The sequence below is a fragment of the Trematomus bernacchii genome, unplaced genomic scaffold, assembly GCF_902827165.1.
Source record: "Trematomus bernacchii unplaced genomic scaffold, fTreBer1.1, whole genome shotgun sequence".
Lineage (NCBI taxonomy): Eukaryota > Metazoa > Chordata > Actinopteri > Perciformes > Nototheniidae > Trematomus > Trematomus bernacchii.
In genome coordinates this window covers 22,265,997-22,287,943 of record NW_022987720.1, presented here as the reverse complement: position 1 = coordinate 22,287,943, position 21,947 = coordinate 22,265,997, and the positions used below count along the sequence as shown (strand labels likewise).

General features: G+C 38.4%; 2 protein-coding genes across 7 annotated transcripts; both read left to right on the top strand.

Moving 5' to 3' along the window:
- Nucleotides 1–1,050: 1,050 nt before the first annotated feature.
- On the top strand, nucleotides 1,051–17,870 carry LOC117493140 (mitochondrial Rho GTPase 1-A). Of its 4 annotated transcripts, none has more exons than XR_004556940.1 (21): nucleotides 1,051–1,413; nucleotides 3,559–3,617; nucleotides 3,835–3,916; nucleotides 4,071–4,114; nucleotides 4,195–4,248; nucleotides 4,412–4,464; nucleotides 5,085–5,193; nucleotides 6,436–6,537; nucleotides 6,996–7,094; nucleotides 7,233–7,341; nucleotides 7,508–7,628; nucleotides 8,239–8,323; nucleotides 8,450–8,595; nucleotides 8,828–8,928; nucleotides 9,044–9,174; nucleotides 9,856–9,939; nucleotides 10,075–10,197; nucleotides 10,290–10,492; nucleotides 11,574–11,696; nucleotides 13,252–14,909; nucleotides 16,725–17,870. XR_004556940.1 is itself a non-coding variant. In XM_034143574.1 (20 exons), the coding sequence occupies exons 1-20, from the start codon at nucleotides 1,377–1,379 to the stop codon at nucleotides 16,840–16,842; spliced, it is 1,983 nt and encodes a 660-aa protein (XP_033999465.1). In that variant the 5' UTR covers nucleotides 1,051–1,376; the 3' UTR covers nucleotides 16,843–17,870. The 4 variants fall into 4 exon arrangements, 2 of the variants coding, with proteins under 2 accessions (XP_033999465.1, XP_033999466.1); XR_004556939.1 differs by having other exon boundaries at nucleotides 12,338–14,909; XM_034143574.1 differs by lacking the exon at nucleotides 13,252–14,909.
- A 211-nt stretch (nucleotides 17,871–18,081) lies between these two features.
- LOC117493153 lies at nucleotides 18,082–21,932 on the top strand. 3 transcript variants are annotated; one of them, XM_034143588.1, is made up of 10 exons: nucleotides 18,082–18,197; nucleotides 18,288–18,365; nucleotides 18,575–18,607; nucleotides 19,268–19,354; nucleotides 19,607–19,704; nucleotides 19,847–20,016; nucleotides 20,878–20,946; nucleotides 21,031–21,105; nucleotides 21,212–21,277; nucleotides 21,706–21,932. In XM_034143588.1, exons 1-10 carry the CDS (start codon nucleotides 18,135–18,137, stop codon nucleotides 21,747–21,749), a joined length of 783 nt encoding a protein of 260 aa, XP_033999479.1. In that variant the 5' UTR covers nucleotides 18,082–18,134; the 3' UTR covers nucleotides 21,750–21,932. The 3 variants fall into 3 exon arrangements, with proteins under 3 accessions (XP_033999479.1, XP_033999477.1, XP_033999478.1); XM_034143586.1 differs by having other exon boundaries at nucleotides 19,781–20,016; XM_034143587.1 differs by having other exon boundaries at nucleotides 18,106–18,197; nucleotides 19,242–19,354; nucleotides 19,781–20,016.
- The last annotated feature ends 15 nt before the right edge of the window (nucleotides 21,933–21,947 follow it).

The window sequence follows — 21,947 nt, the reverse complement described above, 5'->3', positions numbered from 1 at the left end:
GAACTTATTAAATCATGATAATGTTACTATACTTTGTCTTGAACTTTAGTGCAATGATGATTGAAACATGTTTATTATTATTGACATAAATGTTAGCTGCTCAGTGAATCTGTTTACATTTGCTATTTATTCTGATGTTTAGTAAATGTTCAGAGTTAAATTAGATTAGATGCATCCATAAACACAACACACATGTCCATTAATACCAATGTCCAATAATACACAACAAATGGAGAAAAACAAGACAATAACAAAAAGATTTAATCCGTTTTAACCAGACATGCAAGAAGACAAGACAAGTGTGTTTATAAAATTAGCACATTACTCATTATACCAACATTAATATATATATATAAAAAAGGATTACCTCAACTACTCTCCCTGATGAGAATATCCATGTTGAGTCTTTTGTAGACTTATTGAAGACAGAACATGACATAAGTAAAACATAAATAAATGCGTAAACACATGAATAAATACAGGAATACAAAAATACAAGAATAAAAAAATGTGCAAAAAAACTGAAATAAATAAATGTAATAAATACAACAAAAAATAAATAAATAAGGAAATAAATAAATCAATGTGTAAATAAAAAAATAAAAGTTGAGAATAAAACAGAACACACATTATTATATATCTTAATGTATTTCTACATTTATATTTTAATTTCTGTTGTTTTGCTTGGTAGCCTTGTATTCTGTGGATACGACAACATTTATAACAAATGTACTTTCAATGCTCTGAAAGTTACAAGTGCACGTATCTTTAACAATATCTTTGAGTTGCTATAATAATATTTAATTTATCTTCAGAGCCAGTTATAAATGTTTATGAGCGTCAAAAATTGTGTTGCTATTAAAGGTTTTGCTATTACCTAAAACTCAATAACAGGATTGTAAAGTATGGGATTTGAGACATCTTTGCCTATGCACCACTGCATAAGAAATCACGAACAGATGCAGCTCCTCTATTTGGCACAAGAGAGCAGCATAACGCGATTTTCATCCAGCTGAAGTTTGTCCTGTCTGGCTTGCTGTAGTTGCCCGGTGTTGGAGGTCGGACATTCCCATGTAACATCCACTGCGAAATGCTATACAAGCGCCGAAAAGACTGTGATTAACGTGAAATTACAGAGACATGTGGCACACACTGGTCTCTGAATGACATTTACTCCCGAGCTGAACAGTCGTTCGTTAATAAGAAGCGCGTAGAAAACACGGAGGACCTCCAAAAACTGTCCGTCCGTTTTGTCCTACAAAGGAGAGTTTGACAGGACTTCAGTGCGCGGGCCTGCTGCTAGAGGAGGACGCTATCCAGAGGACTTCATGAGACAATAAACACTGTCCTTTCTGTTGAGGGAAGCAAGAGAAAACATGAGGAAGGACGTGAGGATACTGCTTGTGGGGGAACGTAAGTAGTCTTTAATCCAGAAGCTGGTGAACGCTTTATTAGCTAACATGCTAGTGAGGTAGCTAGAGGCTACAGCTAGCAGATGCACCCAGTGAATAGATAGATAGATATTTAGGAAATACACATGGTGATGGGTTATTATTTTGTCACAGCAGCATTTTGACAGCAAATCTTCAGGAATTCAGAAAAAAAATCTTAAGGATAGACATTAAAAATGTAAAAGCAATATATACACATTATCAGTCAAACATACCTATATTCAGAGGAGTATCTAAACATTATAAAATATACAGAATACATGAGAATACTCTATAATATGCCAATCTACTGAACATATTAAACATAGTGTACTAAATACATGAAAACACACTGTGTACAATATACTAAAACATGTGAGTATATGTGCAGTGAGTGGATGTTCTGCCTTCAAATCACACATTTAGTGACTGTAACCTTTCCAAAGACTTTGATAAGAATACATATCGTGAGCTTTGGTTTCTGTCTGCTGTTTCCAGTTTAGTATCTCACAGTGCATCATACCTTATCACGAGTGTTTCCATGTGCTGCCATATCTCAATAAGCTACTTCTCATGAGCAGACATTATCTCATGTTCAGGCTGTGGGAAATAACAATTATCCCAGGTGTAAATGCTTTACAAAGGCACTTAATATGATAAGCAGTATGCAGGTGGTATTTATTACTAGCCTGCTGTGTAATTGATTTAGATTGTATAAACAAGAACATAAATATAGTGAAAGGCAAGTGAGAATAAGATATGATATCAGAATAAGTTAATTTCTGCAGTATTAAATTAAAGTAATACTGGAACCAGGGCTAACATTTAATCCCGTTTTCAGTCTTTAAAACGTCAGAAATGTACTAAGAATCATAGTGTTTTCACAATTTGTATTTCATTCATTTCATATCCATATCCAGTAGTCCAAACATCCAAATTATACTGGATGCAGAATATTGGGTTTTTGTTATTACAAGATCTTAACTTTCCCCAGGACCTCGGTGTGAGGGCAGAGTAAAACCATAAAGGCAATACACTCATCGTTAAATATATCATATCACCTGGTCTGTTTGTTGTCTTGAAAGCGTGTGTTGTCAGTATTATTTATATTTAAGTTAAGGCTATGCCTGATGCCTGACTTTGTCACATAAGGCGAGTTGGTACTGACTGTTCCTGAAAAAAGGAACGCTAAATAATATGTGCCTTCGCCAGAGTTGTAAAGTTCATCAGAGTCTGTGGGGTCACAGATCTGTGAAGACACTGAGGGACCAGAGGTGCTGCAACCTGGGGCTTAAAGGGATCCATTTCCTAATTGATCAATCTGACGACCATTTGTTCAATTCATTGTTTGCTCTCTATTGTGTTATCAAATCATAAAAATACCCTTTCAGTTCCCAGGCACCAAGACGTTTTCAAACTGATGTTTATTATCTAACCAGCAGTCCAAAAATATAACTCCAAAACATTACATTTCCAATAATAATATAGAAAACAGATATCATCAAGATAATTAGAGTGATAGACTAATTGGATAATCAATGAATAGTTTAAATACAATCATTAAATACAAGACATGGCAACTTATGAATGTTATTATGTTAGAATATGTATGTTTTAATATATCTATATAGTGATTACATTGTAAAAGAGTTGGATGATTTGTTGTTTTGATTGCTCTTTTTTTCTTTTCTTTTACTAGCATTTGTTCTGGTGTAGAAAGAAGCTTATTCTAGGTCATTTAAAAGAGAATGTTGTGAAGTGTTGATGACAATTATGAGTAAATGTGGAGAATTCACTTAAAAAATTCAATTCAAATGAGTTACTTAGAATACTAGTGCAACTCTTAGTCTAATCTTTCTACCATAGGCTTACTCTCAGACTGTATTTCTCCACCATGTGTTGTTTCCTTGCTCTGAGCTGGAATTCAGTGAATGCTTTTTGGGAACCGATGCACTCGGCTTCAGCTCTGACCCTGCTTCAGCTGCTCTGGTCTGCGCTCTGTTACTTAACACATTACCCAGAGCACTCAATACAAATGGAAGAGAGGTCACATGACCCATTCATAAAGTCAAAGATGTATGTAATTCCAGATTGTAACGACACATTTCTTTGTCCTTCGTCTGTACAGCCAAGGTGGGGAAGACATCGCTGATCATGTCTCTGGTCAGTGAGGAGTTTCCTGATGAGGTATGTAACAACAGGAAATCAGGGGATGGATACCGTTGAAATCATTTATGCTGCATCCTGATCAAATAATTTGGGCTGGACGGTTACTACTGTAGATTTGACTGAATGTTATTTGGTGATGTCAGAACCATGAGGGTAAAAAGGAGAACAACATATGTTATATTTTTAGATGTGTGTTTGTTGTCAGAAGAATTAATCGTGTTTTTCTATCTCCCAGGTTCCTCTTCGAGCTGAGGAGATCACCATCCCAGCTGATGTCACCCCAGAGAGGGTGCCCACACACATTGTGGACTATTCAGGTACATCTCCCACCTATCACACACATGGGCTGCATGTCTGATATTTTTAATAATCCCTACCGAATATAATCTGAGTAATAGATTAATTTGGTAACGGCACAGCTTGATTACATATTATGTACTGTACTGATGTGTCCTTTTTGACACCTTATAGAGGCAGAACAGACAGAAGAGCAGTTGTTCCAAGAAATATCAAAGGTATGTTTGACCTAATTCTCACTTTCATCTGGTTTAGTAATGCCTGAACACATTATTGATATTGATATTTGTCTTTACAGGCCAATGTTATCTGCATAGTTTACGCAGTTAACAACAAGAAGTCCATTGAAAAGGTGAGCATGGCGTCTTTCTTAACTCTGTAGAGTTAATCAAATACATAACTGAAGTATTTCTGGAATTTTAAACAAGACAAGCTTTTTCTAATCATCGTAGTCTGAGAAAATAAACATGTGTTTGTGCCGCTGCAGTGTTTGATGTTGTGCTTTACTCCTCTAGGTGACAAGCCACTGGATCCCTCTTATAAATGACAGAACAGACAAGGATAGCAGGTGTGTGTTCAGCCATTTTAATAGATGTGTGTTTGTCTTCCTTGTGGTTCACTTCATTGCAGACTTGAAATCAGAGTGCTGGGAGCTAAGGATTTTGAGATTATTGTCCAAAAGAGGGTTTATCATTGTTGAGCTAATACTGACTTAACTGCATGCCGCCCTGTAAAATATAGAATCATTAGTTCTGTTTTGCCAATGCTAATTATTATAAATTAAATTAATGAATACAGATTAATTTGATGTGTTGTTTAAAGATGACGTTTTTTTATTGATGATTTCAAGGTAATTAAAGCTAATATGCGGTATTATGACAACATATTCTAGTAGGGCTGCTAATGACTATTTTTAATATAAATTATTAACCATTTTCTCAATTGATTAATGATTTTTCTATACAATTCCATAAGTACATTTTGTCAAACCAACAGTTCAAAATCCCCCAAAAACCATTCTCATTCATATAAAAAAGGGAAAATCAGCAAATCCTCACTCTGGAGAGGCGAGCCAGACAATTCTTGGCATTAAAAAAGCTGCCTATAATTTATTCTGTCAATTAACTAATTGTTTAATCGACCTATGGTGCTGGCTGTATAATGTAGTTATAAATACTTTCTCTGCAGAGTACCACTGATCCTAGTGGGGAACAAGTCAGACCTGGTGGAACACAGCAGCATGGAGACCATCCTGCCAATCATGAATCAATACCAGGACATCGAGACATGTGTAGAGGTAAGACATCAATACACACACACAGATAAAAACCTTTTGGGTTCATTGGGGTAGGGCTGTGTGGATGTCCCACTCAGTTAAATATCAAAGAAAGTACTTTGATGAAGCACTTAAGAGCGATTAATTGGCATCCAATGAAATCCAATATAAGCAGTGACTGTCAGAGAGGCTGGCTCTGTGCAGGACAGATCGTCCCCCCGCTGCGCTCCAGCTCCTGACTCCACTTACACTCTGACTGAGTGGTTGATAGATTTATTTCTCTGAACCCCGCTCTCTAAGGCCATCGTCAGCTGACTGATGGACTGTGAGTGTGTTGAGAGGAAGCTGGCCTCTGTCTGCGTTACCCTTTAATTCAGATTTCCCTCCGTCACACGAGGCAGCTCAGTCATGCCTGTCTCAGCTGGATCAGTAACAAGGTTACAGAGGGAGAGGAGGAGGACGTGAGAGAAGGCACATGCATAGTGATTCAGTTAGGGGACACTCACACTCACCTGGACACACACACGCACTAATGTTTTACTGCTGGCTCAGTGTTCAACCAGGCCGTGATTGGCTGTAACTCCTGATTCTCCAAGTTATTTATATCTCTGTGTTTCTTTGTCAGTGTCAACAATTTTATAATGTTTTATTTAGGTAAAATTGCAGTACTGCAGTTACAATTGAAAGTTCTGGATTCAAAATTCTTCTTAAGTTGAACTTCACAAATAATGAAAAAAATGTCTGTACTCATTCTTAAGCCCACATTTGTTTGTCAGTGTTATGATTTATTCCACTATTAGATTATTTTCTTGAATGCGTGTAGGCTGCACTTATTTCTGGTATAGACCATTTTACAGATTTAAAAATATATATTTTTGTATTTGATATGCTCTCAATATTTATATGTTGACTACACCTGCCAAATAAATGAAGTAATGTTAGTATATCAAATATTCTTATCTGAAATATAGTGGAGTAGAAATACAAAGTAGCAAAGATAAAGAAAATAACTCTTGAGTTGTACTCAACTTGAGTAAATGTACTTAGTTACTTTCCAACATACATTTAGACTAACTCTTATTTCTGACCTTGAAGCCTCTATTGACATCGTTAAAGTGTGTATTCAACTAACTCAATTGACTTTGATTGTTGTGGAGGTTATAGTAATAGACTTTTTTTTCTAAGTGAACTTTTAAATTATATGGAGATGCATTGCCTGATAATTGTCCTCCATTCCCACACATCTGCCCTCTTTTCCCTCAGTGCTCTGCTAAAAACCTGAAGAACATTTCCGAGCTGTTCTACTACGCCCAGAAGGCTGTGCTCCACCCGACGGGACCCCTGTACTGCCCGGAGGAGAAGGAGGTGAGAGCCTTAAAGACTTTCTGAGATTAACATCCAGCAAAGGACAAACATGTAAATAGGTTGCGACTGTCTTTCAGTCCAATAGTAGCTCAATGTGCTCAACATGAATCCCATAATACACCAACGTTTCTGAGTTAATCTATAAACCCCAGCAAGCCAAAAGAATGAAGGAAAATGGAAATGTAAACGTGTGACTTGACTCACGGAAAACCCTGGCTTAATATTACATTACATAACAATGATACACCTCCATGAGATTTTAAACTAGGGCTCAAAAGAGCCTTAATATTTGATGTGTCTACAGTATGGCAGATACCCTGAGATGAGTGTTTGTTGGTAAAAAAAGTTGTATTGGTGCATCCCCTAGCGTTAGCTGCCACTATGCTTACTGTTGATTTAAGTCTTTCTGTATAAGTACATATAACCACCTTCATAATTATATTTCTTCTTTATTACAGTTGAAGCCTTCCTGCATCAAGTCTTTAACTAGAATCTTTAAAGTGTCTGACCTGGACAACGACGGCATCCTCAATGACAATGAGCTCAACTTCTTCCAGGTAAGGGTTTCCACTTTAATAGTGGCACTGTCGACCAATTGTTCTTGAATAGATACAAAATGTGGCAGATTTAAAAATGAACCAAACATAAAAACACCATCAGCTTTCTCACGGCACACTGTGCTTGTTTTTGTTCAGAGAACGTGTTTCAATACACCGCTGGCGCCTCAGGCTTTAGAGGATGTGAAGAATGTTGTCAGGAGAAACATGACGGATGGAGTCAACGACGACGGACTTACACTCAAAGGTCAGAAACACCTCTATGGTTTTTGTTTCCTCCTATTTCCTCCATCGTCCAATGTATTACCTATTCTCCTTTATATCCCCTCAAAATCCCTTCTCCTTTTCTGATTATATTTGTAGATGTTTGCTTATGACATTTGCTTATTACTTTTTTCTGTCTTCTATATCAGGCTTCCTGTTCCTCCACACCCTCTTCATCCAGCGAGGCCGACACGAGACCACCTGGACGGTGCTGAGGCGGTTTGGATATGACGACGACCTGGAGCTCACACAGGAATACCTGTTCCCCATGTAAGGGCACATAAGGAACCTTGAACCTTGATTTAAAGACACAAGGGTTATTGGTAGCTTGGTAGTCTTTGTTTTGGGATCATCCCCCACAGACCAAGGAGATGTGGTTTATTTTTATTTTTAAAACGTTCACAGTCTAAATATATTTAGTGTACAACATCAAAGACAATATTCAAGTTTCCCATTCAAACATTTTGAACCAAAGACTATTTGTAATTTTTGCTTGAAATTTGACTTGCAAACGGTAAATAAAAAAATAAATAGTTGCAGAATAATTGTAATGGTTGCAGCTCCAAAGATGCCGTAACAAAATATAATTTTACAAAATCCTTCCATGCCTAATAGCTCCAGATTGATCAGGGTCACATTATTGCAGCCCTGTTTCATTTATAATTTTACGAAATGATACATGAAAGCCTTTTTATGTTATCATTCATCATTTTATGGATGTCGTGTTCCTCTGTTGAAATGACGTAATTTCTATCAGTCATTTCCTCTTGTTAACAGATTTGTTCTGGTTGAGTGCCTGGTATTTAAAGTGATATAGTCAGATTCTTTCTTCCTTTGTCACTTTTGAAAGTGATTGTTTCTGTGTGTCCCTGTATCGCAGGGTAAAGATCCCCCCGGACTGCACCACAGAGCTCAATCACAACGCTTACCTCTTCCTCCAGAGTGTCTTCGACAAACATGACAAAGTGAGTGATTAGCAATGAATCTACATACCTATTACTGTTATTTTTAAATAGTTAAATGCATGATACCGCTTATTTTGTTTTGTTATGTTCAAATGTATGTAACTATGTGCGCTTGGTACGACCCAGGACAGAGATTGTGCGCTGTCACCAGAGGAGGTGAAGGACTTGTTCAAAGTGTTTCCCTACATGCCCTGGGGCCCGGATGTCAACCACACGGTGGGCACTAACGAACAGGGATGGATCACATACCAGGGATACCTCTCCCAGTGGACGTGAGTGTGGAACATAGCTATTAACACACATACATACATGCATACATACATGCATACATACATACATGCATACATACATACATACATACACACACACACGTGCCTATTTTAGTGTTATAATCCCGAAAGTATTCACAGTACGGTATGATATACTTAATTATGTATTATTACAGATAAAAGTACAACATAATGCATGTATAAATCTCTCATGCTCTTTGTGTTTCTGTGTTAGGTTGACAACATATCTCGATGTACAGCGTAGTTTGGAGTACTTGGGGTACCTTGGCTACTCTATCATCTATGAACAGGAGTCCCAAGCTGCTGCCATTACAGGTAACAGATATGTTTGCGTTTATGCCTACAAAATAAATGTATTACTTTTAATGTAGGTTGCCACTGATCATGCATGTTCTCACTTGTGAAAAATGTGCATTTCCTGTTCTTTCAGTAACACGTAACAAGCGCATCGATCTGCAGAAGAAACAGACTCAGCGCAGCGTCTTCCGTTGCAACGTCTTGGGCGCCCGAGGCAGCGGGAAGAGCGGCTTCCTGCAAGCTTTCCTGGGCAAGAACCTGCAGGTGAGGGGAAATCATAGCTTCAGATTATTTCAAACTCTCTTTTTAAAGGGATATTTTTCCCAGTGTGTCTTGCTGGAAGCACACTGAGTAAAATCATGTCCGTCCTCGGTAAAACAAACAATGTGCAATATATGAAACTTGATCAAGCTTGTAGAAGATGAAAGAAGACATTGTTCATCAGAAACAGGTTTATTACCAGGTAGGTTTACACGTGCGAGGAATTCGACTTGGTGTCGTGGTGGATACATAAAAGTAAAACAAGAATTAAAAACACAGTTAGAGAACTAGAAAAATATTAAAAATAATAAAAAATATAGTCAAATATAACAGTATTTACATTGCAATGGAATAAGAAGGAATAAAAATCGTCAGTAATAAAAGGTATTGTTGTGCATTAATGTAATGCATAGAGTCTGCGTTGTGGCTGAGGTAAAGTGTCAGTAAAGTGAAATGTGAGCCAATGTTACAGTATTATTTACTCATATTACATAATTCATAGAAAATTCCAAAACGGGTAGAATTGATTTATTATAAAAAATTAAGAGAATGCTAAAATAGTATTATGGTACATTTTAAGTTTTCAAATCACAGAGTTGGAGCAAACGGGCCAGATCGCAGGGAGCCCTCTTATAAACAGTGTTGATGGGTTCCTGCTATTAATGTGTTTGTTCCCCACCACAGACACAGAGGCGGATTAGAGAAGACCACAAATCCTTATACGCCATCAGCACGACCTACGTTTATGGTCAGGAAAAATACCTGCTGGTAAGAACTACCGACTCATCATCTGTTGTTTGGATTACTGTGATATAATCTGTATCGCGCCTGACTGTGCGTTAGTGTTAGCACCTTAATCCCTCTACCTGCACACTCAGTCTCTCTCTCTGTCTGCTCTACTAGCTCCATGAGGTGATGCCAGACTTCGACTTCCTGTCAGAGGCGGACCTTGCTTGTGATGTAGTCTGCCTGGTGTATGACGTCAACAACCCAGGCTCTTTTGAATACTGCGCCAAAGTGTACAAGGTATGTTCTAGAAGATGAAATGATGCACTGAGGCTCGTAAAGGCCGGCTGCACACGGTCCAGCGAGTAACATTTAACTATTCTGTTTGGCAGCAATACTTCATAGATAGTAAGACGCCCTGTGTGATGCTCGCCGCTAAGTCTGACCTGCACGAAGTACGGCAGCACTACAGCCTCTCACCGCACGAGTTCTGCCGCAAGCACAAGCTCCACCCCCCCCAGCCGTTCACATGCAGCACCATCGAGGCCCCCAGCAAAGACATCTACACCAGACTCACCACCATGGCCATGTATCCGTGAGTATTAAACCCTTTGTGATCTCACTTAGTTAACTATTTAAGCCTTATCCACCATGGCTATTATTTTTCCACTTTGACCTCTCTCCTGGTTGTTTGGATTATAAAGTGCCTGAGATATTCAAAGGTTACATCATGGGAATATTATTGAAAGTTGACATGTATTTGCTGTGTTAAGTGTAAACTTGCTAAACCTTCCGGAGAAGTTAAAAAGCACCAAACACCGCAAATTAGATGCATATTCTGGGTCTCTCATGCTGCCTTGTGAGATGGCTGCATGTGTGTGTGAAGGCCTGTAAGTCCCTGCCTGAAACTCTTTGAGGTCAATCCTTTGACTTTACAGAACCAGTATCTAAACTTTTAAAGCTTCCTGATCAGAAGAGATTTCAGAGGAGATAATTGGAACATAATGAGACCTGGCTACTTAATCTCATTTGATCAAGCCATTAATCCTATTGTCTACACTTGAATGAAAGCATGGCCATTAGTTTGAGTAGTAATGCGATCTAATGATAGAAGGTAAATTCTGGATCAGACAGTGAACAGATTGTTCAGAAAGAAACTACTTAAAATGTCAACCCAGGCCAGGCTAAGGTGCTTACTAAATAGTATATATTACGTTTCATTGTATTATATGCAATGAATCAATGGTTTGCCATATATATATATATATATATAAAAAGCATTTATAATTACCACTTCTAACTAGAATCATAATATTCATCCTACCAACTGTTTATGAAGTTATGAGACCATGTTCCCTTCCTTTCTTTGTGGATTTCCTCTCCTTGTGTCTCTTGAGTTTATTCTCCTTTTAAGTTTAGACATGGCAAGTTCATTATAAATGTTTTCCTGTCAATACGTCTGACTGTCTATGAGTTGAGCAATAGAAGTTCAATGGCAGCAGTGCAGGCTGCAGCCCAGAAGTAAGTATTCTCTTGAATCTGGTTCTTTCATTTAGTTAAGTGGTTAAATACTAGTGGTTATCTACCTTGGCCTCCCCCTCCTCTGTGTATGTTGTCTGGTACGTGTTGTCTTTCTGTTGTGGTGAATACACGCATCTTTGTGTGTCTCTCCACAGCCACGCCCGTCTGCGCTGCATGTGTGCCTGCAACAGGTGCTCCTATTGCCTGTGTCAGAACCTCCTCAAGTTGGAGCTGCTGCGCAGTATAAAGGCCCAGCTCTGCAGGGTCGTGTTCAACAGGTTCATACATGGGATAAGCTTTTGTATTCTAGCATAGCCTCATTCCTCCTCTCTGTGTGCCCCACCCTCGAGTCTGACCCCCCGGGTCGATCACAGGGTGGCTCCTTTTCCACCCAAGCTCTCTAACAATGGTGATGGGGACAGATCCTCTGTGGTCAGGTTTACACTGCATATCCACTTCAGGGACAAGGGAATATTAATGGGATTGAATGTGATCTTACTGATACCAAAAGCATGTGGTTTAGATCAATAGTGTACTCTTCCTTTCCTTTTGTGAATCTTTTGATACTCTGGTGATTTCTTTTTGGGAAATACTCCTTTTGCTTTACGCTGGGTTGCCAAAAAGCTGCCGCTCGTTTGCATTAGTCTGCTTTTTTTTGCTTTTTTTTTTACAAACTGATGAGCAAAACAAATGTGAACAAAGTTTTTAATCAATTTATTGATTCATTAATTTAATATCAATTAAAAAAAGTTGTATATGTGTGTTCAACCTTCTAAATCAAGTAGGACTCCTCTTCCTACAGGAGTTGTATATTAGATGCTTTTCAGACAAATCAAAAGTGAGCTACGTTTTTATTGACTTTTTTGGTTATATTCTTCAAACCCGATGGTCATGTGAGGTGTTTTGGTCTCTGCTGCAGCTCCAGCCAGCGCCCCCCCCCCTCTGTACAGTTTGACAAAGCGAAGTGTGACCGCGCTGTGCCAGCTAACACACGGGCTGCTAGCCAGGGAGGTGACGTGTGTTGGAATCCGTGTGGAAAATGCATGAAGTGCAGTGCATGCTCAACCCCTCTTACTAACCCACATACATGACACTAATCATTTTGATTTCATTCAGAGGAATAAACCATTTCAATGTTTTCATATCTCTGGATAGTTCTGAGTATATATAATGCTACAAACAACTGCAATACATCATATGTTGTTCAGCCAATCATTCATACAAAATATCAACTCTTAACATTGAAGGGTTAAAAACTGATATGAAGCCACATTTTTTAAATCGTTTTACTACTTCCTCCTGCAGTGGATATGCAAACTGTGAATCTTGACTAACAAGCATATTCTTTGCACAAAGGATGAAGAAAAACCAGCCATTCACTTCATTAAAACTAAAAACCTCATTGATGTCTGCATGATTATATGTGATTCATTTTCAATCACATACAGTTCTTCCTGTGTATTAATTTCTCTTTGGAACCAACCCTTATCGTTAACCATTGAGTGCTTGATTCATTACCTAGTATGTATTCAGTCTCCCTTTGTCTATATTTCCATCATTAACACTGAAGTCTACTCCAACAGGAGACATTTTATTTTGAAAAGCAAAACTGTAATTTGACATATACACACATATGTACTTAAAATATAAACAGCTGTACTTGTTTCCTGTGGGTTTAGACTTCATAAATGTAACAGACTCAGTGTTTAAAATCTAAATGTGTTCCTTTGATGTTTAAATAGAATCTGTTGTACCAATCACCACCGTGTCATTTCATCCTGTTTTTTCCTGTCTTGTCTATTCTGTCTGTGTGTTTGTCCTTCCCCTCTATAGGAGTTCACAAACATGTTTTTGGCTGCCCTTCTTCCTCTTCCTCTTGCATGTGTTCACCCTCTGCTAATCAGTCTGCTGCTAAGTTGCATGGCTCACCTGTTCTCTACCTCTGTGGATAACCAAAGGCATGCCTCGGTCCTTGGCAATATGTCTCACATCTATCAATCTCTACATCAGAGAGAGCTTGGTGTTTACTATAAGAAAGGGGGGGGGGCACTGCAGAGTTTGTATGTTTGTTTACGGCAGAGGTGTGTTTGCAGATTTTTGGGGTAATCGGTATTTTTTTCAGCCAATTATGGCATAGAATGCAGAGCTTGTGGTTGGGCGTTCATGGAACTGCATACTGTAACGTTGCACCCAGCACTAACCTTTGTCTTTTTAATCTCTGGGGGTTGTTAAACTATTAATAGCATGACACTTAATGGGCCTGGCAGTGCACAGTGCCACGAGCACATTGAATGCCTGAGGTGTTTTTCTAAAAAGTGCATTGGTCGACTGGGATAAATTATGCTTTGATTTTACATATCCTGACATTGTAATCTCGATTTAAAAAAAAAAAAAGATTCTAAGGTCTACAAAATAACAAGCAATGTCAGGCAGCTTAAGAAAGGTGATTTTGTATTTAAAATACAACTTAATTTTGCTTTGCTAAAGTGGCATACAATGTTTGTAAAATATTTAGGGGCGAGCAAAAGAGTCAGAAAAAACACCAATCCACATGTTCTTTATTTAAAAGACATTAAATTACTTTTTTAAATGTTATTTATCTTACCCGATGACAATTAGATTAATGGCCGCCATGTGGTTTGTAAATGTGATGTGTTGGTAGCTTTATTTTGTGCCTTTGTGTGCGTTGTGTGCGTGGTGTGCGCCGCGGTGACATATGACGCGGTATATCATAGTTGAGCTTGTGGGCGGGGATCACAGTTCCTTTATTTTCAGGCGGGGTAGAGCTGGGTGATATGGATCGGATATCACTTTAGATGTGTTCATTTGATTTGTTCTCTATTTTAACAATACAGAACATGTAAATAATAAATTATGCACTTTCATACAAAAGTAGATAAGTCAGATAATTTCAATGTGAAAAGGCTTGACCAACTTTTCGGCTTACTTATAATATATATGATAATTAAATCCCACATGACATCAAGTATCACATGACAGTATTGTGTCTATTCAAGCTAATTTAATCATTAAATGTTAGAAAATAATCGACAATGGTTTTAGTATTTTAGACGTAATGGGTTCTCTGGTTCCAGTTTAAATGTGAATTTAAACTTTATTTTTTATTTCTGAAATAAGCTCTAAACACAATTTATTACATTTTATAGACTAAATGAATAATGAATTGATCACAAAAGTAAATTATTGCTAATGAAATATTTGTTAGTTTCAGCCCAAGTCAATATTATTTTTGAATTGTCGCCCCACTCTACCCACTTCGTTGGAGCGTGTGTGTGTGTGTGTGTGTGTGTGCACGACCCCGGCCATGGTGTGACTTTGTGTGTGTGGGTGGCTGCTGGGCTGGGTGGAGGCTGCGGGGGCTTCCTGCTCAAAGGAGGATTTAATTCAGATGCAGCAGGTTTCAACCATCTCCAACATGGAGGGTCCATCTTTATGGAGGCCTCTGCTGAACAACTAAATCCCCCAGAAAGGTAAAAGCAGAAATCACTTCCACAGTTAGATTTTGATGTGTCCTCGTGGATAAGTTTAACTATTTATCAACAAGGTCACTATTTTAACATTATTGCCAATGTTCATGTCCTGTAGCAAAAAGAGACATAATGGAGTCTTTATATGAATAGTTTTACATCTTGGGAATTATCTTATTGACTTCAGAGGAACAGTTCCAGTGAGGATCAATAACCTATCACTTTTATTTTTGGTGTTGAATATGAAGCTACTTCTGCGGCTGGTTAGCTTACTCATTTCCTGGAGGCTATGCTAAGCTAACAGGCATCTGTTAACAGGCTTAGCATACATAATATTTTACCGGAAGATACGTACTGAAGCCCTGGGAGACAAGTGAGAAAATACAAATGTTGATATTCAAAGTTGTGATATTTAAACCTAATTTTCTAAATAGGACTTAAGCATTCCTGTTTCATGAAGTGGTTCAGCCTCTTGTGGCCGACATGAGCATTACAACAACAAACACGAAGAAAAATGATCTTGACAAATGAATCTGCCCAAACCTTTTTGTTTTACCTACCGCAACTAAATACATTTTTTTCGCAAAATGACCGTGGCAAAAATGGTATAAATCCTGTTGTAAACAAAGAACAGAAAAAAGTTAAGATCCGACTTGCGTCTCTGGGGTTTCATAGATATTAGAGGTAAACTATTATCCAACTCTGTGCCAGAAGAATTATTTTCTGAATGTCCAACTATCCCTTTAAGTTAAGGTTTAAGGCTGGGCTAAATTGAAGTTTTTTTCCCTTCACAACAGAGGGAGCACAGGTGACATGTTTTATGCTGGTTTATCTCCTGAGTGTGCAGTAGCTGTAGACCAGTGGTACTTTGTTGCTGTCTCCATTGCCTCATAGTAGTGATTGCTTTTTATCTTGCATACTCTAGTTCTCCAGTGCTTGTGTTTCTTGCCAGATCAGCTGGTGTTATATATATTATTTTCTGGTTTTCTGTGAGTGTGAACCAGAGCTGCTGCTTCTCATAGAGCAACACCTTTCCTTTGTCTTCTTCCTCAAAACTAAACCAACTGTCAAGAGAAAGCATGTGTTCCTGTTTTAAGCTGGTATCACATGGCACTGATATTCCTCATTTACCTGATTTAAGAAAATCCCCACTGTAGAGACGGGAAGAGGGCACATGACTTTCTCTAGTCAGTTGGCAACTCTTCCCTCTGCTGTTTTAACAATGGCGTCGTATTGTTTTAGATCAGGGGTGTCCAAACCTTTTTCACTGAGGGCCACATACAGAAAAATATACGAAGGGCTCGTCAGCAAGTTATAAGTCAGCAAAATCAATCCAATGTAGGTAAATTATTCTTGATACTGGAAAATGCTTTAAGAAACACAACAGCCTACATCACAGCTCTCCATAGGGTTTCATTTATTGTGTTGGCAGCTCATTCCTTAAAACAGAAGCTTCAGATTGCTTATAAAAAGAGGAAATATGAAGGGTAGATTTCAAGCTTGTTATGTAATTAATTAAGTTGGGCTTTTTTTAATCAACTACGATTTGTGTGACATTTTTTCCAACTTTAATTGACAGAATTTATATGAAAAGTGGGCTATGTAATATATTTTTACATTTGTATTTTAAGAAGTACAATATCAATATTAATAAGCACAAGTTCATCTGTGGGCCATATTTCATTATACTTTTTTAAATAGGTGAGGGCCGATTCAAAATGGACCTAGTTTGGACACCCCTGTTTTAGATGCTGCTCCCTCTTTTCCTTGTTGCTTTCCCCCCCTCACATGACCTGTCCCTCTCTCTCTCTCTCACAGGCACATGGCTCAGGCCGATCTGAAGAACTCCACCTTCTGGCTGAGAGCGAGTGTGGGGGCCACGGTGTTCGCGGTGCTGGGCTTCGCCATGTACAGAGCACTGCTCAAACAGCGGTGATGGGACAGCGTGACACTTCCTCCCCCCGGCCCCTTCTGGTGACTCTGCCCCCTCCCCTCCTACCTGAAAGACTCAAAAACACTGGCTGACTAACCCACCCTCAACTCCGCCTCATCCCCTTCCCACAATGCAACACAAGCAAGAAACAAATGAGCGAAATCATAGTTACATTTTATATGCATTAAAAAAAATGAAGTGTGGTGTAGTTTTTCTGTTTTAAAGTTGTGGGAAAAGGAGCAGGCGTACTTTTGAAATCATTCAATTTGTAAATGCTGACATGTTGCCTAGTATAGTCCGACTCTACTAATCACTGGATGTTTTCAGCTGATCCAGTCCTCTTTTTATTTCTCAGGTCAGTATTATTCATTAGTTAGATGGTTGGAGACCAGAGAGAGGCAGCCATATACAGCAACACCACAAAGGGACTTGAATCTGTTAATAAATATAGTGTATATGCAGCATTTTATGCATGTAGGACTTTTAGAATTGGACCCATAGACCGCACAACAAGCTCCTACAGGTGTTAGCGATGCATCTAACACTAGAGAGGTCATGATTGGCATGCACTTGTTTATTTTGTGTGTTTATTTATTAACCTGTTTCTTTGTTTTTCTTGTCTGTTTTGAGTGCACCGCATGAAACAGAGGGATTTACATTTTCCTTGTATTTTTGTATTTAGTTTTATCAAAGCAGTCCTTATGATGTATTGTTTTTTTCTGATTTTATTTTTCTGGTTTTCAAATAGAGCTTCGTCCCTCATGGTATATTTTTATGAAGTTAGAAGCACCATATATCAACAGATTATGCTATTAACAACAGCCATTCAGTGCACCTCTCCCACCTTTAAACTATTAAAAAGTGTTTATTCTCATTCTTCTCTTTTCCAGCATTTACAATAAAAAAATGGTATGATCTGGCCCAGCCATGTAGGCGTGTTGTAAGGGTTAAATGACAGCAACATTTAAGAGCAATGAGGAAAATAAATTGGTTTTAAATATCTGTAATAAATGACATTTACACCCACTGAAGCCATGTTGTGCTTGTGTGTTCTTCCTGAGAGAATAAGTGGTTATTTCCAAACTAGATTTGTGAAATGAATGTAAGATCAGCTGTGTTTTGGAGACAGATACGACTTTTATGAAGCAGAATAGAGAAGTGAGTATGTGATGGCGCTGTGAACAATACTGCTCTCAGCATGCGTGAGGAGGAAGTCACACACACCACACACACACGCAGGTAGACAGTCATTTCACTGGCTAAAGTAGTTTAAAGTCAATCTACCGAGGGTTAACATGTCAGTAGATCAGACTAAATTATTGTTAGAAGGCTTCCTGCAGAAAAGAAAAGATACTATGGTAAGTTGAAAACTATCTTGTAATTAAATATGATTATATGTTTATCGTAAAGATGTAAAAAAATTGCTACAGATTCACTTTTTTCTCTAGAAACTAAGATGGGTGACATATTGGTTCAGGCTTCAAAACACAACCCTGTTCTTTTATACACAGAAGAATGGCAGCGCTGTAAGTACACATTTACCTGCTGTAAATATCACACTGGTGAATAATATTCACACTACTACATTTCTTATACATTTCATGATGAGCACCTTCTATTCATAATGCCAAAACATACTCAAGTGAAGGATAGTTCCAGCACCAGTAGTTTTTCTATCTTTTCTGTAAACGATCACCCTGTTTTAAAAGTAATTTTTGCATTGCTCTCTTCACAGTCCCATTTGAGAGGCTATTACTACATTTACACAGTAAGTCTTCTACATCTTACCACTGTAATAATATGATACGATTATAATATAAGTAACCACTTTAATCTCTACCTAAATGTGTTTAGTCAAGTACTGAACAATTTAAGTTACTTGAATTTGAGTCGTATCATTTAAAGCTACTTTATGCTGTATAGATCCATTTGATATACTTGACAACTTTAGTCGTTAGGTACTTAATAATAATCCAAAAATGTATATTATTCCAAAAACAGTTTTAGTGCTTTGAGTAGATGTTGCTGCTAATATTTATGGGTTTTTTTAACTTGAGAAAAATGTTACTTATAATATACCCTAACTCTTTGTCAGAATATTTGATTCATCGATTGTTGTAAGGATATGGAGATCATTTCAACAAATATAAAAAGTGTTTTAAAAGATTTACTCTAGATTTAAGTAAAAGATTCAATTCTTCAACCACCGCTGTTGCTTTATTTGTATTGAGTTGTCCATAGAGGTATTTATTTATTTAATGTCTGTGATGATTTTGATTTAAATGTCCTTTATAATTAGCTTATTTTGCATTGTATCTTGATGCTTTAATTATTTTACCTAAAGTGTTTTGAATTGCCTTGTTGCTGAAATATGATATACATGTGAATTTGACTTGCCTAAGTCTCTCTCTGTCCACATCTCTGTCAGGTGCAGTCGGTGCGAGAAGTCCCGAGAGTTGCCGGTAATCGCATCATTTTTGAGATCATCATGACCAATGGAAAGAGGAAAGTGTTGGTGAGTCACCACTGTGGTCTGAACACAATCTCATAAATGTGCAGACCAGAAGTGTGGTAGGATGTTTCAGTGTGTGTGTGTGTGGTGTGTGTGTGTGTGTGTGTGTGTGGTGTGTGTGTGTGTGTGTGTGTGTGTGTGTGTGTGTGTGTGTGTGTGTGTGTGTGTGTGTGTGTGTGGTGTGTGTGTGTGTGTGCGCGTGTGTGTGTGCGTGCGCGCGTGTGTGTGTGCGTGCGCGTGTGTGTGTGTGTGTAGGCAGCAGAGACAGCAGCCCTCAGAAAGGAGTGGGTGAGATGCCTCTGGCAGGCTATGCATCTTTCTACCTCTGGTCTCTCAGACTCCAGAAGCCCAAAGTAAGTCAGAAGTCCTTTCTACACTTGAACCAAAGTAATAAATGTTCCAACTACTGGCCTTCTCACCTCTCCTCAGCCTGGAAGTGTGTGAGCAGCGAGAAAGATTAAACACCAGCGCACCTATCTACTCAAACATTGACAGTGTGATGGAGTCGCTGCCTGCTCGGCCCTTCTCTGCCCCCCCCCCGACGGGCCACATCCACCATGACATCTGGAGCATCGCCACCCCAATCTGCCCATTAGAGGAGCTGAACCATGAGGAGGCCACGCAACAAAACACACCTCCAGCCTGTGGCTACCAGCAACACAATGGTTAACTTTCATTTGCACCTTCCAAGATGTCCTTTATCAGTTCTAGTCTTAAAGCCAGGCTTTTCTTTGCTTCACTTGGCATAAATTCCATAATAACCTTTTAACAAGTGGTATCGAATGCACTTATTGTAAGTCGCTTTGGATAAAAGCGTCAGCTAAATGCAATGTAATGTATCCCAGGTCAGGTATTTGAATTATAGCCTTCATCCTGCAGCTTCATCCTCTGTCCTTGACCCCTCCCACCAGAGGAGTATAGGCTTAGCACAATACCCTTGAAGATTGCTAGTCATTTATTTTCATCCCCGTCATTCATCCTGAGGATGTTATGTAGCCGCAACTCTATGGGAATTACCATCATGTTTTCTCTGTAGACATGTAGGCCTGTAAAGCCCTTTGGAATGACATACTATGATCTGATTCTCTAGCTAGCTACACTTTTGGAAAAGCATTTCAGATATGGAGAAAAAACCTTGCCCTTCTCTCCTCTTATATACATATTGCTTATATTGTCAGACACATTTTTAAGCCTGTCTTCCCTTTTTTGGTTGTTTTGCAGTGTAGGAAGTTGTTGCCAATGTTGTAAGGAGTAGAAACTTGTCCTGCACATTAAGCTGCCTTTGGTATTTGTAGAACAGCCAATAACAATGCCCTCCTTCTGAAATGGCCTGTGATTGGCCTCAGATTCCCATAAAAGGCTAGACTTTCTATAGCCTGAAAACATTTTTTTAAAACATTACAACATGCTGAAAGGTTATAATGGATTTTTTTGTCAAATTACATAAAAAAAAAGGTGCCTACCGTCACTTCCAAATGAGTTGTGCTTTCAACCATGTGATTCTAACTCCTCTTGTCTGTTTTCAGTTACCAGTGGGGTGAGCCACACAGAGGGAAGACAAGAAGGAGACTATGACATTTTACCGCTTGGAAACAGTAGGTTCTTATACTTTATTTATTATAAAATGATATACAGTATGCTGATGTTTAAACGACAGACCCTATCATGTGTCTTCCTAGGACCGTGTGGGAACGCGATGGAAGAGGGTGTGTATGACTTTCCTATGTCTTACAGGAGGGCTGCTGAACATCCGAGTGAGTACATTACTTTTTAAATGTCTGTTTCTTCCCCCCAGCGGCTAGCTAAGATATATAATTATATATTTGTTTGTGTGTTGGTGTTTCCCCCCATCCATTTCAGACCCTGCAGAGAGCATCTATGACGTACCCAGCTCTCTGTTGAGGAGGAGGCCTGATCACACTTTAGGTAAATCAGCCTGTGTTTTGTTCTCTCACTTATCATATATATCTTTTTAATATGGCTTTTAATTTGGGTTAACTTTCAATTGTCACTAGTATCATTGTCCATGTTTTACTGTATTATTTTTCTGTTTTGCTTTTATCTGACATTTTTTATTTTTAAAATTGTTTTATTTTAACATATCACTGTAGATGTTTTATCTTGTTATCATTTTAATATTATCTTAATATTGTTGTGTTTTCTGTAAAGCACTTTGGGCTGCTTTGTGCATGAAAGGTGCTATACAAATAAAGTTTATTATTATATTATTATTATTATATAAAAATAAACCAGCTTCCAAAATATACACAGAAATATATATGTAACAGAACAACAGGTGCAACACAAATGTCCTCCTCTCTATGTTTCAAAGTTTCCGTTGTTTTTTTTTGTAGTTGCAGAGGTGCAGCCGGAGGACGGAGACTACTGGAGGATATGAGGTCCAGCTGGAGGACACGATAGTCTGGAGCACTCTCTCCAAACCTGTGGACCAGACACAGAATACCAAGCTGCCTAATATCTGTAGCGACGCATTTACACAACACACACACACACACACACGCACACACACGCACACACACTGTATTTATGCAACATGTTTGTCACCTTAGTTACACTTTGGGATGCTAGACAAAAT

Coding starts and splice junctions, on each gene's coding strand:
- LOC117493153 (XM_034143586.1), top strand. CDS start 18,135: ATGTCAGTAGATCAGACTAAATTATTGTTAGAAGGCTTCCTGCAGAAA. Junction 18,366..18,574: donor CACAGAAGAATGGCAGCGCT/GTAAGTACACAT, acceptor CTCTCTTCACAG/TCCCATTTGAGAGGCTATTA. Junction 20,017..20,877: donor TGGCTACCAGCAACACAATG/GTTAACTTTCAT, acceptor GTCTGTTTTCAG/TTACCAGTGGGGTGAGCCAC.
- LOC117493140 (XM_034143574.1), top strand. CDS start 1,377: ATGAGGAAGGACGTGAGGATACTGCTTGTGGGGGAAC. Junction 7,342..7,507: donor CGACGGACTTACACTCAAAG/GTCAGAAACACC, acceptor CTTCTATATCAG/GCTTCCTGTTCCTCCACACC. Junction 8,929..9,043: donor CCAAGCTGCTGCCATTACAG/GTAACAGATATG, acceptor CTGTTCTTTCAG/TAACACGTAACAAGCGCATC.